Source organism: Brachyistius frenatus, unplaced genomic scaffold (assembly GCF_029030835.1).
Source record: "Brachyistius frenatus isolate BFR_SWC_R1_liver_20210118 unplaced genomic scaffold, ASM2903083v1 Contig_30, whole genome shotgun sequence".
Lineage (NCBI taxonomy): Eukaryota > Metazoa > Chordata > Actinopteri > Embiotocidae > Brachyistius > Brachyistius frenatus.
The window spans coordinates 2222905-2239324 of NW_027210629.1; the positions used below are offsets into that span (position 1 = coordinate 2222905).

Below are 16420 nucleotides of genomic sequence, written 5' to 3' on the forward strand. Positions count from 1 at the left end.
AATAAAAGGTCATTGACATTCAAGTGGCAGCACTTTACAGACAATTTGTCTATTTTGATTTATTTTTGTTAGATCTGAGTTCAGAAACATGGTTATCACTCGTGTTTATTTTTTCTATTAGCATAATCAAGCATGTTATGTGCCTGAGATTAAGTATTTTGTTACTCATGATTGCAGGCACATTGGGCACAGTTTTGATTCAGATTTGAAAGAAAATCAGGTTTTTCTCAACTCAACTAATAAATTGGGGTAAATAAAACTTAAATAATTTTTCCAAATGTGGAAAATGTTTTATTTCCCAACTTTCCGTTTTATCACTGCTCCTTTCAATCAAAGTATACAAAGGAGCACAACATGGACTCAAACAGTGTGAGTAATCATTGACTTTTGATGGAACATTGTGGTGCTTTGATAATGAAGTAGTACTTCCTTTAATGAGATGTTGTTGCTTTGAACAGCCTCCTCTTTTTGTAGGGAGCGTGAGACACCCAGACGTCATTATTTTGCTTTAAGACTAGAGGCTTTAAAAAAAAAAAACATGTTTACAGAGATCTTTGACATGAAAAGCTGTCTTCAGTATTTTATGATTGGCAAAGTTTATTGTGTGAGATTATTTAAACAGAAGAAAGTTTGAAAGGTGTCATAACAGTTTAGAAAAAAGCTTGCTTTCCCTTTTATAATCATTTAACATTCAGAGAACATCACTCTACCATTGTGTAGGCCTGTATTTTCTAACAGCACAAAGATAAGTACAAGCACTGCTAAGAAGTTGGTATTGGTTGGTATTTCCCTGACCTCGAAATGCTGTCTGTCTGTCCCTTTGGCATGAGTACTGTGCAGTGTGCATAGCGCAAAGGTGGAAAGGTTTGACAGAAATGTGCGGCACCTCAAGAAGAAGGCTAAATACTGTAAAGGACTTAGAGAGGCCAACCTGCAAGTTTTTCACAGACCTGTTGTTGTTGTTGTTGTTGTTGTTGTTGTTGTTGTTGTTGTTGTTGTTGTGAACCGCCTGCTGTACTATCTAACCAAAATGTTGTTCCGCTGGACACTTCACAGAGTGAGGAAGAAGAAAAGTCTCCAAATTGTAGTAAAAAAGAAAGAAAGAAAAAAAAAAGCCTTACATCATTTTGTGGCAAGATTGCAGTGATTTCAACTGGGAGCTGACATCAGCTGAACATATTCTAGCTTCCCTTTAGTCGTTTGAAAAGCTCTGATGAACTGTTCTAGTATTCTTTCATCCAGGATGGGAAGTATCAGAAAAGGTGGCAGCAGGAATGTATATTTTTAAAAATGATGGTGCATTTGATAGAAATGGATCTCCGTCACTGTCTAAAGTTGTTCAAAGGAGAGAAAGACAGAGAAAGACTGATTACTCAAACATGTTGCTGTTCTTGCTGTCGTGGGAAGAGATAAGAGATTCACAAGTCTCCGCAAGTGGACGTCTCAAGCACCTCTCACCGCTCTTCAGCACAATAAACCAGTGACTGATGGTGGTTGTTCACGCTGACAGCATGCAGTCTTTGGACCATGCAGAATGACAGAGGTAGTCCTTATCACCAATTTGTCCAGCAACTTCTTCCGGCAGTTCAGCCCCTTTGTCTCATTTACTTTGAAAAGTGGATGTTTTCCTGACAGAGAAGAGAAACCTCTTCATTAGACTGCTGCTCCTCCCTCCTTTCTCTGCGCAGTGTGGTGCTGTCATACAGGTTTTTACAAACACGCCTGTGCATAGCACTGCAATAGTTGCATCAAAGGTCAGAAATATTAAAGAGCGAGTTGGTTACATCTGATGACCTCAGGCTGCACTTTTAATTACTGCTTCTTCACAACATCACAGAATGGATTTTTTTTTTTTTTTTTCTCGAATACAACCAGCTGGTCATAACTGAATCAGACACACACTGTTGTATTGTAATGTTGTAAATACAAGCTGTAGCTGGTGACTTTTTGATTACAAAATGTGATTAATCCGAGCATTATTTCTCAAGGATTCATTATTCTTCCATTTTTATGCTTAACAAGTACAAGCAAATGTAGGGTGTGGTTAATACATAATAGTTTATTGCTGCTGCAACACTTAATGTTCCTTAAGAGACATCTTAACATAGAATTTAAATTGATTTATAAATTGGTTGAAGTAAAATGTCCTGGGATTTCTATGTCCTTACAATACAAATGTAAATCATTAGTACACCATGTCTCCTTACTGAACACAAATGCAACGATTAGAAAGACTCAAACACTGTTGTTACTCAACAAATAAATCAAAACAAGTAACAAAGGTCTTACAAACAACACTAAAAATACTTTGTTACACCTCTCACAAATTCTGAAAAAAAGTTTGGCCTCTTAATCTCCCCATCAGATTCACTGCAACTCACACAGGATGAAGGGCTTTTTGGCCTTCGTCTTCGCTTTGATTACTTTGACTCAGGATCTGAGGGACGAGAGTCATGTCCGGTGCTCTCAGATATCTGAGCATTTGATATTCTTGCCAAATATTTGGGCAAGTTCTGAAATGAGCAGATGTATGTGTGTTAGGAAAGCGAGGACATTTTGGCTGGTTGTCACTTTCTAACACACCTTTCTAAAGGACTGTTTGTGGGGTTAGACTTTGTTTTAGTGTTCAGATTAGAATCAGGTCGGGGTTGAAGTAAAGCTTGGGGTTTGGCACTTAGTTCTGAAGGATAAAGTTGGAGTGAATTTTCTGTGTTTCTTTTTTGTCTTTTCATTGTTCTCTACATTATCTTATTTTACTACCAACCTGAATTTTAATCATATTTTTTTAGTTATAATCTAGATAAAGGAAAATAATGCCGTAATCCAGTTTTATCATGGGAACCACATCACTCACACACCTGTATTATAGTAATTTGTTTGAAACAAGTTATTTATTGAACATTAGCATTATTATTGCGCAATATATTGCTGAAGCCAAAGATACATTGATATTTTTTTTAGCCCTATTTGTAACCCAAAGAACCTGTGACCAGTTTGTCTGTGTTGTGTGTTCATTTAGCAAAATTAAACAAAATATGGGACAATAACAGATGAGAATAAAACAGAGCACCTGAGAGGATCTTTAAAAAAAAAAAAAAACAGAGAAAGTTAGAAAGAGGAGGAAGGATCTATTACTAACTGCAAACTGCCCAGTGGCCAAGACACAGCAACTTGTAGTGAAGCTTTCAGTTTTTATGTAACTGTATTAATTTTACAGCATTACTGGAAAAGGAAAACAAATGCTTACAGTGGCATTATTCTGCAGGATGACAAAAGTTTAAAGTCAACTACCATGAAAAGAGACAAGTGCAGATCATAATTAGACAAAATACACAGCTTTGGAGATATTGTGATTTCTTGCCAAAATGACTACATCTGGTCCACTATTCATTAATTTAGGTAATCACAAATTAGATTATGAAATCGAAAGACAGCAGCGGAGAAGAAAAACATAAAATGAGGAAGCAAGTCTTTTGGCCAATGTATCAGGTCAATGAATCAGTCAATCACACAGCCAAGAGACCAATCAGCCAGCCAGGCAGCCAGCTATCCAGTTAACCAATCAATTATGTAGATGCCTACCAATTCAGTTACTCTTTCAATCAAAAAAGACAGGAAGTAAGCCAGTCATGAGGATCTGACCAAAGGCAGCCTGGAGGTTAAGGAAAATACATTCAAATGTGAAACACAGCTACACAAGTTAGTAAATGTTAAGCTGCAAAATGGTACATGAAGTAATTTGGAGTAATTGGGCTCAGACATGCAACATACTTGGTATGCATCTTTAACTACAGCTGCAGATTTGATTCCCCATTTCGAGTGCAGTGGGGAGAAACAGAGAAATGCTTGCCTGCAGCTACAGCACAGAATAGGAGAAGCAGGAAGAACATAGTGGTGAGGATGGAGAGCTATATTGAGGGGACACAATAGGCTGCTTTTGAAGCTGTCAAGCTGCATTCGCAAAAGCTGCTTCGTGGTAGCTTTGGAATCCATAAACATACACACATGCAAACAGAGAAACATACACTCTCTCTTTCCTTTGAAAGAAGTTTTCAAGGATTTCAACCACTGAAAAATTTGAAAAAGTGCCTTAAAAAGAGAAGCTCGGTTATTCTAAATTCTACATCGATGAGTAATCTCATTGTTTCTTTTAGTAGTCATGGATAGCCTTGATGAAGGATCGCCTTGGAATCACAGTTAAATTATTCACACAGGGTATTCACTGTGTTGCCAACACAAATCAACAGCTAAAAATAACTATTGTATCCATATTGAGCCAGTTACTTCCCGGCCAATCTAGTTTGTGTCTATTTTGAAAGAATGCCCATAAAAGAAAGGTGGTGCCACTCCCTGTTAGTTGATACCTCACGGTGACTTCACAGTACACTTTTAGAGCAACAAGTGCTCCAATCCAGCTCCAATCTGGTTTATACAACTGTAATAGGAAACAAACACTGGTCTCCAACACCAAAGTCTGCTGTGGTATCAACTCATGTCCTCTGAACAGGAAAAACGCATTTTACAAAGATGTCATCTGAACTGTGAGATTTCTTTGGTACCACAGATTTTCATTATTTATATAACCACTAGGGGTTGCTTAATTTGAAAAGAGATCACTAAAGACTTATGGCATTGTTTTTTGGAGGAGTACAATCTGCTTTAGAGAGTGCCATATAGAGGCTCTAATATACAGCATTAATGTTCATTAACATCTTGCTTTCTTTGTCATCATCCAGCCTCATGGTGCATGACAGTACAACTACATACACATACGTGTAGCCTGTACACTTCCACGTGACACCTCACTCACTGACATGTAGGGTTTGCTGACTACTGTATTCTTAAAGGGTAACATAGATCTAAGTGTTTTCCCCTGTATGACACATGGTTCTGATAGCACCCAGTTTGAAGAATGTTCCCAATAGTATAGCATACTTTACTATAAGAGATAGCTTGACAGCACAATACACTGTTTGAAATGAGCCTGTTTATATAATGGTTTGAAAATATTTGGTGATGCATGACTGTGGGGGTTATGCATATTTGTGTCCTTTACTTGCCAAAGGGGACATAAATAAATGAATACAGCGCATAGTAGTTTTGGGATCACTGCCTATTCCTGCTGTTGGGTTATCATGGATTTAAAAGCAGCATGAACTTATTCCCAATAGTGTCATCACAGTATGTTATACAACATAATTTATACCAGTGATCATGTTCTGTCTCTGCACTGCACCTCATTGAATATTTTTTTTTCCAACACAGCAGCCTCGATCAGCTTTCCCTGTGAGGATTTAGGCTCTTTGTGATGTTGACTATACGTCATTTTAACGCCAGCAGTAGTTACTGACACTTGAAAGAGAATGTATTGTGCCATTAAACCATGTATGCTTTTTGTTCACTAACATTTGCATAGAGAAGGCGACAGACACTAAAAAATACGACAGGAACATCAATTATTGTAGTTTATAGCAGTTACAGAGATGGCATCTTGCTCCATAACAAACTAGGAGAGAAATCCTGGCATCTTTAAAATCAGTGCCGGGCTTGTCTTCAAATAAACCACAGTAAAGGATTCTTTGACCCACTTCCACCAATTACTTGTATTACGTTTAGTTTATATGACGTTTATATGATATCATACAGAAATGTTAACACTCTTTCTCTCCCTCTCTCTGTCTCTCACACATATAGACATATTAAGAGCAGGAAACAAAATGACCTTTTCAAAAAGTCTGTTGTAGGTGATTTGATTTCGACATGTCCTGGGGACAAAGAGAATAAAACATTTGAAGGAGCCTCACAAAAGTCGTCCCACCTTAAAATTTTAGGACATTCAGATGTCTGAACTCAGCAGAGTCATTTTTTCTGCTACATTAAATATTTAATAAAAGTCACTTGTGCAGCCAGAAATCAACATGAAAATTGTTCTGAGACTTGACAATGGGGGTTTTTCTGCCAACTTAATCGGCCGTCCATGGATATTGCAAGTGTGAAGCCCAAAATCCCCAAATACCTTCTGCGGATGGAATGATTCACAAAGGTCATGTTTTAAAGCTATTGAAGTCCAAGATACTGCAGTCACGGTTCGGCATATATTTGGACACTTTTGGCAGCCCGCATTATGAGAATAAAGCATCTATGCCTGCTGGTTGCATTCATTCATGGAAAAGTTTCAACTCATCTTCCCACCGGCAAATCCACATCGGAAATTCTCATGAATAGTTAACTGTGAGAACTTTTAAAGAAAATTGTATTTACATATTTATTATATTTTAATTGATGGCACTTTGTTTTCCTTCACAAACAATCCATTACAGTAACACAATGGCACATGCTTCCAGTCAGTCGACCTGATAATAAATGAAAAGAGTTTCATAACCTCTGTATATATGTCTGTATATGTGAGTCTCTGCTGAAAAGCACCAAGAATAACAATAGTATAACATTTCAAAAACATACAACAGAACTCAGGATGTCATATCATTCAGGGAGTATTTGAACTGAATATAGAGTACAGTACAACACATTATAGTGCCTTCAGGCTTGTGGTGAAAACATGATGTCAACAGAAAATGTACTGCACCAAAAAGATACAGAAAACCCAGAGAGAGAGGGAAGTAGGGAGAGAGATAACAAATTTAAATTAAAACAAAATGCGTATAAGTAATGCAGGAAAGGCCTGAAAGGAAGATAGAAAATGCAAGAATACAGTGGAGAAAGAAAAGGGGGTGAGATAAAGGGAACATGGGATTATGTGGGTGTCACATATATTATTGAGTCATGGGTGAAAGGAAGTGGGGGCGAGTCGACGTAACAGTGATCCCCTGCTACAAGGATGAATGAGGGTCATTTCTAACTGGCTTCAATAAAGGCAGTGAGGAAGTGCTCACAGGCTGTAAGTCAGGCATTACTATGTGTGGCTGAGTGTATATTTGGTATGCACACCATAATGTCAGTATGAAAACATGTAGGTGTGTTTTTATGAAAAGAAAGGTTGGCCAACAAACTGCCTGAGAAGAATAGAAAAGGAAAAGATAAATCTGTTCTGTTTTCTTTCCTGGTCACTACACAAATAAATAGATTGTTGTTGTTGTTTTTTTACTTGTATCCAAGCAGAAAGGGTCGCTGTCCTTTTAGGTTTTTTTCACATATTTTTTTACATATTTGCATTTCCAGAGAGTTAAAAACAGGCAGCACAGGTTTTATTTACTCAACTTAAAATATATCATATACCGCATTACTTAATTGCGGAGCCCCTAAAGGGTCACGGGGAATATTTTTTTTCAGGACTACTATTGCGTGACCCCGCAATATTGTTTGGACGTTAACTGCTGCTGTGGTTCAGGTTGTAATGTTATGGATATTTCTCGATGTTACTATTTGCATTTGCGATGCTCCTATGACAGTGTGTGTTCGCTGTTTCAACAGCTTTTTCTCCGGCAGCAAAGAGGTGATTGTGTTAATGTGATACCTTTTTTTCTGTTCCTGTGCATTTGTTTAACTCTCTCTTGCCCTTTTCTTTCTTTCTTTCTTTCTTTCTTTCTTTCTTTCTTTCTTTCTTTCTTTCTTTCTTTCTTTCTTTCTTTCTTTCTTTCTTTCTTTCTTTCTTTCTTTCTTTCTTTCCCCTCCTTCCTTCCTTCCTTCCTTACTTTCTCTCTAGGTGGAGAGGTTCCCTATACTACCCTAGCTACAAGGATGATGATGGGCGTTTGGTGGATGTTTGCTCTAATTGTCATCTCCTCATATACTGCCAATCTAGCAGCTTTCCTCACCATCACACGCATAGAGAACTCCATACAGTAAGTATAGATTCGGCTCCTTGTTTTCAGCAATAGCTTCAGAAATTAGCTATATAACTTTAAATTCTGAAAAATGTAGTTCTTTTAATAATATTTTTTTGATCAAAGTAAAAATTAAATCCTTAAACCCGTTCCACACTGGAAGTCCCTGTACTGGGACCAGAGTGTATCTGTTGAGCACATCAGTGGAAGAGGTTGGCTAGCGTTATTTTTGACTAAACTGGTTATAGCCCTGCTGTGCTTCATTTATGTGGCATTAGATTTGGCAGAGTTGCAGTTGAGAATTTTGAGAACAACAACATCAGTGTCGCAAACTCATTGTTAGAACATAGTTATTTACCTGCAAACTTACAATGTTAATTAGGCGGAGGTTAAAAAGTACATTTTTGCTGGAACTTTTGAAAATCCATTCAGCCCTGGTGATTAGGATAAGCACACTTACTGTAATTCAAAATTCTCCCTTATCCATAGAGCCCAAGGTTGTTCATCATGATCTTACAGTTTTGCAGCTGTAACTGACTGGATTTGGACTTTTTTTTTTTTGTCAAGCAGGACTTTTTCAAAAAACATTACCTCAGCTTTCAGGTGTTAAATGTTACATATCATCGGTATTTATCATATTTATACTTTAAAGTTGCATATCACATCTCTACAGAGGCACGTGGTCCATAATGCAAAGAAAGATAAGCCCAGGACAAAAAAAAAATGTATGCATGCACACATGCACACACACACTACCTCGCACTACCTCACACCTGTTTACAGCAGAGTTTGTGTAGTTGTGTGTACATGGAAAATTGTTTCTAACACACAGGGACACACCGCAGTTCCCTTCAGTGGGCTTGATTGTTGTTCAGAGTGGAAATCCATTCTACCAGACAGGTGTAATGTGCATAAGAGGCATCACACATCTGTGCATGCACACACACAAACACACAATTACTTCTCTAGCTCCCCCCCCCCCGGTCCGTCCTTTCTCACTTCCTTCTATACCCCATCGAATAATATGAATTTCCTGTCTGCCTCAAGTTTGTGTGTGTGTGTGTGTGTGTGTGTGTGTGTGTGTGTGTGTGTGTGTGTGTGTGTGTGTGTGTGTGTGTGTGTGTGTGTGTGTGTGTGTGTGTGTGTGTGTGTGTGTGTGGAGCATGTTTCTTTTGGGTAACAGAGCCTTTTACTCTACTTTGTTGTGCTTTAACACACATGCACCCACAAAACCATGCACACACATTATTTCCCTCAGCTCTGTGCCCTCTGTTTATCTATTCTTGTGATAATATGTTTTATGTTTGCCTGCTTCTCTCCTGGTGGCACTCGGAAACGCTCATCTCTCATTGGACTAATCAGCATGCCGGAGCATCCGCTATGCCCGGCAGTGCCACAGTTAATTGTGCTCGGCTTTGGAATAAACAACATTTATTTCTCTAAATCTCATCACTATCTGTCTCTTAATTTGTTTATGTCGGTTTGTTTCTCTGTCAGTCTGCTTTGCTCTCTATTTCCTGTCTTTGGCAGACCTTTCCTTTGGTGTCTGCTCTCTGTTCCTCTCATTCCTTCACACTGTTGGTTATTCCAAGTCTCTCTACCCAGTTTCTTGGAAAATCTGTAGATCTAGAGTTTATTTGCTTTATTTTTTTTTTTTTTTTTTGCTTAAATTTCCTGTCGTCAATGAGTGCATCTCAGTTTGCTGCCTCATTCAGCAGCCATTGAGCTAATTAAGGATTTCCATACATTTTATGCATTATCTTTAATGTTTTGACTCTTCTGGGGTCATTAGTGCTGCAATTACACCCTAAACAGCCACGTCCACATGGCCTCAGGCGTCCAAAGAGGGGTCGTGGAATGAGTGTGGAGAGGGAACATTCTTAAATTAAACTGAGAGCAATTCTACAAAACATAATCAACCTCAATTGAGAGATGAAGAGAGTAGCCATGTGGAGAAAATAAAATAGACTGTGATGTTGTGATTAGCATGCACTTTTATGTGTTAATACTTGATTAACATATTACGCAGATGGAATGAGACTGCATGCATTTGTTTGATTGAGAGAGTGAATTAGTTTGCATGGAAAAGAGCAGGGAAGCAAATCCACAGGCAGGAAAGGAAGTGAAGAGAAGGCCGGGGAAGGATGGAGGCATTGCTCTTCTTAGTGTCTCCCATCAGGACAGACAGGATTTTTAAGTATTAATGCCCTTGTTTCATCCCGAAAATGAAATAACAAGTGAGCATTCAGAACCCTCTCTGGACTATTTCACGCTTGGATGTTTTCCCTCAATTTCATTGTGAATCCTTCAGGAAAACTGTGAGGGATGGCAGTGGAGAGGAGCAGAAAGGGTACAAGAGAGCAGTTTACAAAGAGAGAGACAAAAAGGAATAAACATTACAAAGTGGAAATGAAAAGACCAAGTACGTGGAAGAAAAGTTGAGATGGATGAAGAAGAATAGGGTAGGTAAGAGGCAAAAGTTAGGAGATAGAGAGGGGAACAAAGGGAAGAAGCATTAAAAAAAAAAAGAATGGGAAAAAGAAGCATGGGAAACAGAGAGACGAGAACGTTGATGTCAGAATGAGAAATGAATTGTGGAGGGGTAAAAAGTGAGGGAAGAGTCAGCATCTGTTGAGAGATGGAATGGATGGAGCGGAAGTATTGGTTAGGAATGGAAGAGTGAGAGATGGATGGAGTGTCTGAGTATAAAAAGCTTCCTTCCTGGCCTAACCGCGTACAGCAGATGTCATATTTTATGGTAGATAAAGATTGCCAATAAAGGCTATCAGGTAGTTTTATGTTTGCATGTGTGAGTGTGTGTCTTAGCTTTATATTTGCAGGTGACAGGTCTGTATGTGGTCCTGCATATCTGTTGAACCCCAGTGGTCATCGAAGGCAGCAGAGGGGTCACATTGGTCAAAAAGCAGCAGTTAATTTGATTATTTAAGAGAGAGGGGTTTTTTCAACAACATATGAAGGTATGACCTCATAATGACCAGTAACCTAATAAATAATAGTGAAAAATCTTCTGATTTGATTCACTGTGGCTTGGATTGTTCCTCATTCTAAAATCTCATTCTAAAAGCTTACTGCATCAGTAGTTCATTTTACATATAAGACTGAAAAAAAACATGTACTGTAATGACTAGAGCTGTCACAATGTCTTAGTAATATAATAAACAAAAATTATAATTTTAGTTCAGATAATTAGCTAGTTTACTCTGAGCTGCTGCATTGCATCAGTTGGTCAGCCCACATATACTGCTTGTTGTTCACAGTTGCACATCTGTGTCCAGTACAGTTGGTGGTTAACAGTGGTTATCAAGGCTCTACTTCCTTTACTGATTAATTTCCCTACAAGTATCTGTCCTTTAACGTTTTCTTTTCTTTTCTTTAAAAAGCCCTGAGTTATACAGCTTGTGGAATTTTCAAGCATAATTAAAATAATCAAGTCACACAGGTCACAATTTTTAGTGGTCCTAAATTTGCTTTCACCGAAGATGACCAAAGATGATAAGCAGAAACAAAGCACACAGCGATTATTCACACATACACTCTGATTAACATGCAATTGAGAGGTAATCCCTCTTTAGTCTGTCTGCCTTTCGCTGCCATTGTTTTCTCAGACATTCTCCCTCTCTAAATAACACACACACACACACACACACACACACACACACACACACACACACACACACACACACACACACACACACACACACACACACACACACACACACACACACACACACAAACTGACTATTTGTCACACGATACATTCAGCTGCTGTTCACTCCATTTACTTGCTCATTGAGCTGCTTAGGGGGAATATAATTGGTTGCAAAATGAGCTAGCATACACACAGGACAGAAACACAAGTGTGGGATCACACAACACACGCACACACACCGAAATTAAATTCACATAAAACACTCACAAAAGACAATTAAAAACATAATTCATATATGCATATTTCCATGAGACAACTCACACACTCAATAATAAATCTGAAGGCAACCAATGTCCGTGCCTTTATTAAAATCCAAGAATTGAATAGTGTTTGATTAAAATTGTTGACACTTAATTTATTTCTGCTTTTTTTTTTTTTTACACTTTTGTTCGCTCCTTTTATTTATTTACATACAGTCCCTCCCTGAAGGTCACATTTGTGTATTTTTTCCCCAGAATCTCAGAATTTCATGTCCTTATACATTCCCAACTTCATCAAAGAAATTTGAATATCTTCTTGGCCTTTCTTTTTCTTACCACGTTTACTACAGTAAACATTTTATAAAGACACCGTTCAGTTTTGAGTCTTCATACACCACAGAATTACCCCCTAATATTTTCAGTCGTGCGTTTTTAAAAGTTTTTTGACAGAAGCTGCAATCACATTTCAGTTTCTGTGTACATACTGGACACTTGAATCCATCCTGTATACAAACTCTTTGTATCTTCCTTCTTATATTGCCTCCTTGTTTCATTAAGGCCAAAGTGTTTAATTAATCACTGCAGCCCCTATAAATCCTTTTTATCTGGATTTTTTTTTTTTTTTTTGGTCCCAATGAACTCTAATCTAATGCAGAACTAATACATGTTTCCTTCTCTGTCTGTCTCCTTCACATGCACCATTAAAGAAGAAGCTTAGAGTTACTACCCAGTGAAACCAATTCACAAAGGTTGAATCCTGGTCAAAGAGTGTGCTGACAGGCATACATATTCACGGGGGAGTGGTGGGGAGGGGAGATTATTAAGGCCAAAGATTAATTGACGGCAATAAAAGATTCATGTTCACTGCAAAGTTCATTAAAATCTTCAAAGGATTTTTTTTTTTTTAGAATGGGTCAGAGAGATAGTTGAGGAAAGCATGAGAGAGAGGGGGAACCGCAAACCCTGTCCCTTCCATAAAAAGTGTTATTTCATATGTGCCTGTTAGTCCGCATGTGTATTTGTCTGAGTGAATTTTGTTTGCTTGAATTTGTGCCCATTGTTAAATCTGCTTTGTGAGCGTTCTGCATTACAACTGAATTAATGAAGTAAGATATTGGACACTTGTAGTTCTTCATTAGGCAGGACATGTTGAGTGTTTTTGTGTGCATATTCTGTTTCCCAAATGTGTATCTCTCAAATCCATGGGTGGTATGGCACAACCATTTAACAAATAAACAGTAATTAGTTCCTGTAATGGTTCTCCATTACATTTCTCAGCGGCCAAACTCTTTGAAAGGCAACCCAAGCACTGTTGCGTTATAATTAACAATAGCTTGTATTCCCCCAGAGGTAGCAATTCATGTTTGAAGGGTCGAGCAAAAGAGAAAGGAAGAGAGAAGCAAATTAAAGAAATAATAATAATTTCAAATAGGTTGACTTGTGGTTTTTCTAATTTACAGTTATTTACTAGTGTCTCCCTTTTACTTGTTATAGTTGTAGATATTAACAGTGTGTTGTTAGATTGAGTGCAGCTGTCTAAACTGCTTTCCACCCTCATTTTTCTCACACTTGTTTGTCATGACCAGTTCTTATTTCTTCTCTTTTTTACTCCACGTCAATTACATATTGATGCCAACTCCCACTGTTAGCCCGCAGACCGTTCAGATCCAAGTCATTCATTTATGGGGAGGAGATAGAGTGAATCGCTGTTAAGCTGGCCACTCCATTTATACTCCATGTGCACCATCCAAAAGCTCTCCATTTCAGTCAGCTATCACTGCAAGTGACTAAGACCATTACAAAGGTCTCGGTCTGCATGGGGCAAATAACCATGTCTTCAAACATATAGGTGCCAAGACAGAAGCGCCGCAGTTAGGGATTTAATCAGATCATTGGATCTTCCAGCCTTGTGTCAAACAGGTGTTTGTGGGTATTGCTACATGCATTAGTATTTATATTGTGCAAATTATATCCCAAATGCATGCTTAAAAATGTCAGCTGAGGTATACAGCAGAGCTTCCAGCAAAAAGTCCATTAGTAAAAATTTGAAATCAGTGTGTTACTGAAGTCTTTAAGCAAGTGTACATGCACTCTGACCTCCCTGAATTCCATCATTACAAAGACACTGATTATAGTTTGCCTTACTTACCTTAAACCCATGTAAATACCAACTATTTCCATCATTTAAAAAGAAAAGTGCAAGTAAGGGTTAGAGACTGGTCATGTTTTATTCATGATCTACTATTTGTTTGCTACAGTGGTTGGGCATTGTACAGACAGATCATCTCCTCATTATCGACATTATTTATTTTACTCAAAAAAGCAAGTAAGAAACTATTATCAGTACTATAGATAAGATAGCAGCACCTACAATACAAAAAATGGTACTGCTTCAGCCATTTCTACAACTACATCAGCCAAAGAACAGCTAAAAGTTGACTGCAGTATCACCACAATAGCAATACAGTAGGATGAAGTGACACCCGTTTGATGTGAAGCTGCAGAGTCCGCATGGTTTTTACAATTACCGGCTGTCTGAAAACAATGTAAACATTAACTCTATTCACCACTTGTGTCTCTGTAGGTCTCTGCAGGACTTATCCAAGCAGACAGAGTTGCCTTACGGTACAGTGTTGGACTCCGCCGTATATGATCAGGTGCGCTCCAAGTCCATGAACCCCTTTGAGAGGGATCCCATGTACTCCCAGATGTGGCGAATGATTAACCGCACTGGAGGAGGAGATAATAACGTTGAGGAGTCAAAAGAAGGCATTCGCAAGGTAGGATTTCACCTTTTTCATTTGATATCGGTTTCAAATAAAGGACCTTTTACACATGCAAAATTCCCGTGGTACGTAAAACAAACGTTCCCAATGAGGGACACCTGTGATGCAATCGGTTTTGATTAAATGCGGCGTGGTGCAGAACGGTGGTAACATTAACACAAGACATCATTGGCCAGCATTTGACCATGTCACTTTAGAGAACACTTAATTTGGTTGCATTGTCAAATCAACCTGGAGGGCAAAAGAACTTCTGCCTCTGAGGTTGTCACATGCATGACTTTTATATTATTATAGTGTTGTAATTTAAGCTGCAGTTTATCATATTAAACCTTTTCTCTTCAATTCAAAAAGAGAGCAAGGATTGGGGGTCTGGGGAGTTTGAATTTAAACTCTTGCATATCAACATTTACTCAACAAACAGATTTAATAGTTTAAGGTGACATTATCCCTAAAAAAGCAAATGAGTCTGGTGGTTTGATCACTCTGCAAGATTCCTTCTGCTTCCTTTCCCTCTATTAGACCAACAGTTAAACAATGGGGACTACTAGTAAATATTTTCAAATTGTTTTATACACAGGGGTGATCTAACTACTGTATGTGAAGTAATGAGAGCAGTCGAGATGCAAACCAAAGTGTCCTCACGAATAGAAGCACGCAGCACATTTATTTGTTCAGCTCTTTATGCATTTGCAGTGTATGCTTAATCACCAAAATAGTAGAACACAAGGTTTCACCATCGCAGCAAATGTTTTCATGATCCTTTGCCTACTTGTGTGCTTCTTCTTTCTACACAAGACTTATTTTAAAGCTTTGCTAGCTTCTATTTCTGTGTTTGCTTTAATTAGTGTGGTCTTGTTTGTGATGGTTGTTCTGAGGGACGGATTTTCATTGTTGTGATCTTGAGTGGATATGTAATTTGTTCTCAGGTTTCTCTTGCAAAAGAGATCTTGATCTCAATGTAATTTCCTGAATAAATAAAGCAATTACATGGTTTCACTTAGCTTTTTGTAAAATTGATATATTCTATGTTGTATGCTCACAAATATTGTGATAAAATTCTTAATTCTTTTTTTGATGTACCACCTACTATTTACGGTGCAGTATAATCAAAATTACTCTGCAGATATTGTCAGTGCCAGTGTAGCTTTTGCGAGTTAACGTTCACCTTTAATTTGTATCATATTTAACACAGTGAATTGAATATGTACACTGTATGGTGTACAGTACATCCTTAACACATATCAGCCTCAGTCCTGTTTAACATACTGCTCATGCTACAGGTTTGTCTGTGTTGATGGAGGATAAATCTATGTAAATGATGTTAATGATACACAGATAACGCTCGCATGGCTAAATACTTAATTCCCTAGGTGATTATCTGGCATCATAAATACCTGACTGCTGCATCTCATTTACACGCATCCCGCATTCAGTTTGCATCGCGCTTCTCTCTTCCAGTAGGTCTCGCTTTATCCCTTTTCCCTCCAGAATATATTAGATTTGAACTGGTGCCAGCAATGGAAGTGTTGTAAGCACTGGGAGGAGTGATTTAAGTGCTGCTGGTGGTTTCAAAATTATTGGGTAAATGCAGCACATAACAGCATATAAGAATGCAACTGCGAACACTTACAAACAGTTTTTGTCGGCAGTGCTGTCTATTTACCTTATATATCTAATTAGTAGTATTTTCAGAATCATAAATAAGTTAATATTTTACTGCTAAACAGGGCTACGTGTTTGTAAAAGCAAAATATATTAATGATCCTGATTGCAAACTTGACACCAGCTCGAGAAATCACTCTCAGCCTCTGATCTGACTGACTAGCATGTCTGTATTTTTTTTGATATTATGTAATTCAAAAAGTAATATTGTAGGAAATATCTTAAATTAAATGTTCTCTTTGATGTCCTCTTTCATGC

The 16420-nt window shown here is 38.0% G+C and overlaps 1 protein-coding gene across 3 annotated transcripts in view; it reads left to right on the plus strand.

Moving 5' to 3' along the window:
- Positions 1–16420, plus strand: part of grid2 (glutamate receptor, ionotropic, delta 2) — a 475952-nt gene that overhangs the window by 397607 nt on the left and 61925 nt on the right. For all 3 annotated transcript variants that reach the window (XM_069699497.1, XM_069699496.1, XM_069699495.1), the window contains exons 12-13: positions 7664–7802; positions 14299–14494. In XM_069699497.1, the coding sequence (XP_069555598.1) occupies positions 7664–7802; positions 14299–14494 (335 nt within the window). The remainder of the gene's footprint in view (positions 1–7663; positions 7803–14298; positions 14495–16420) is intronic.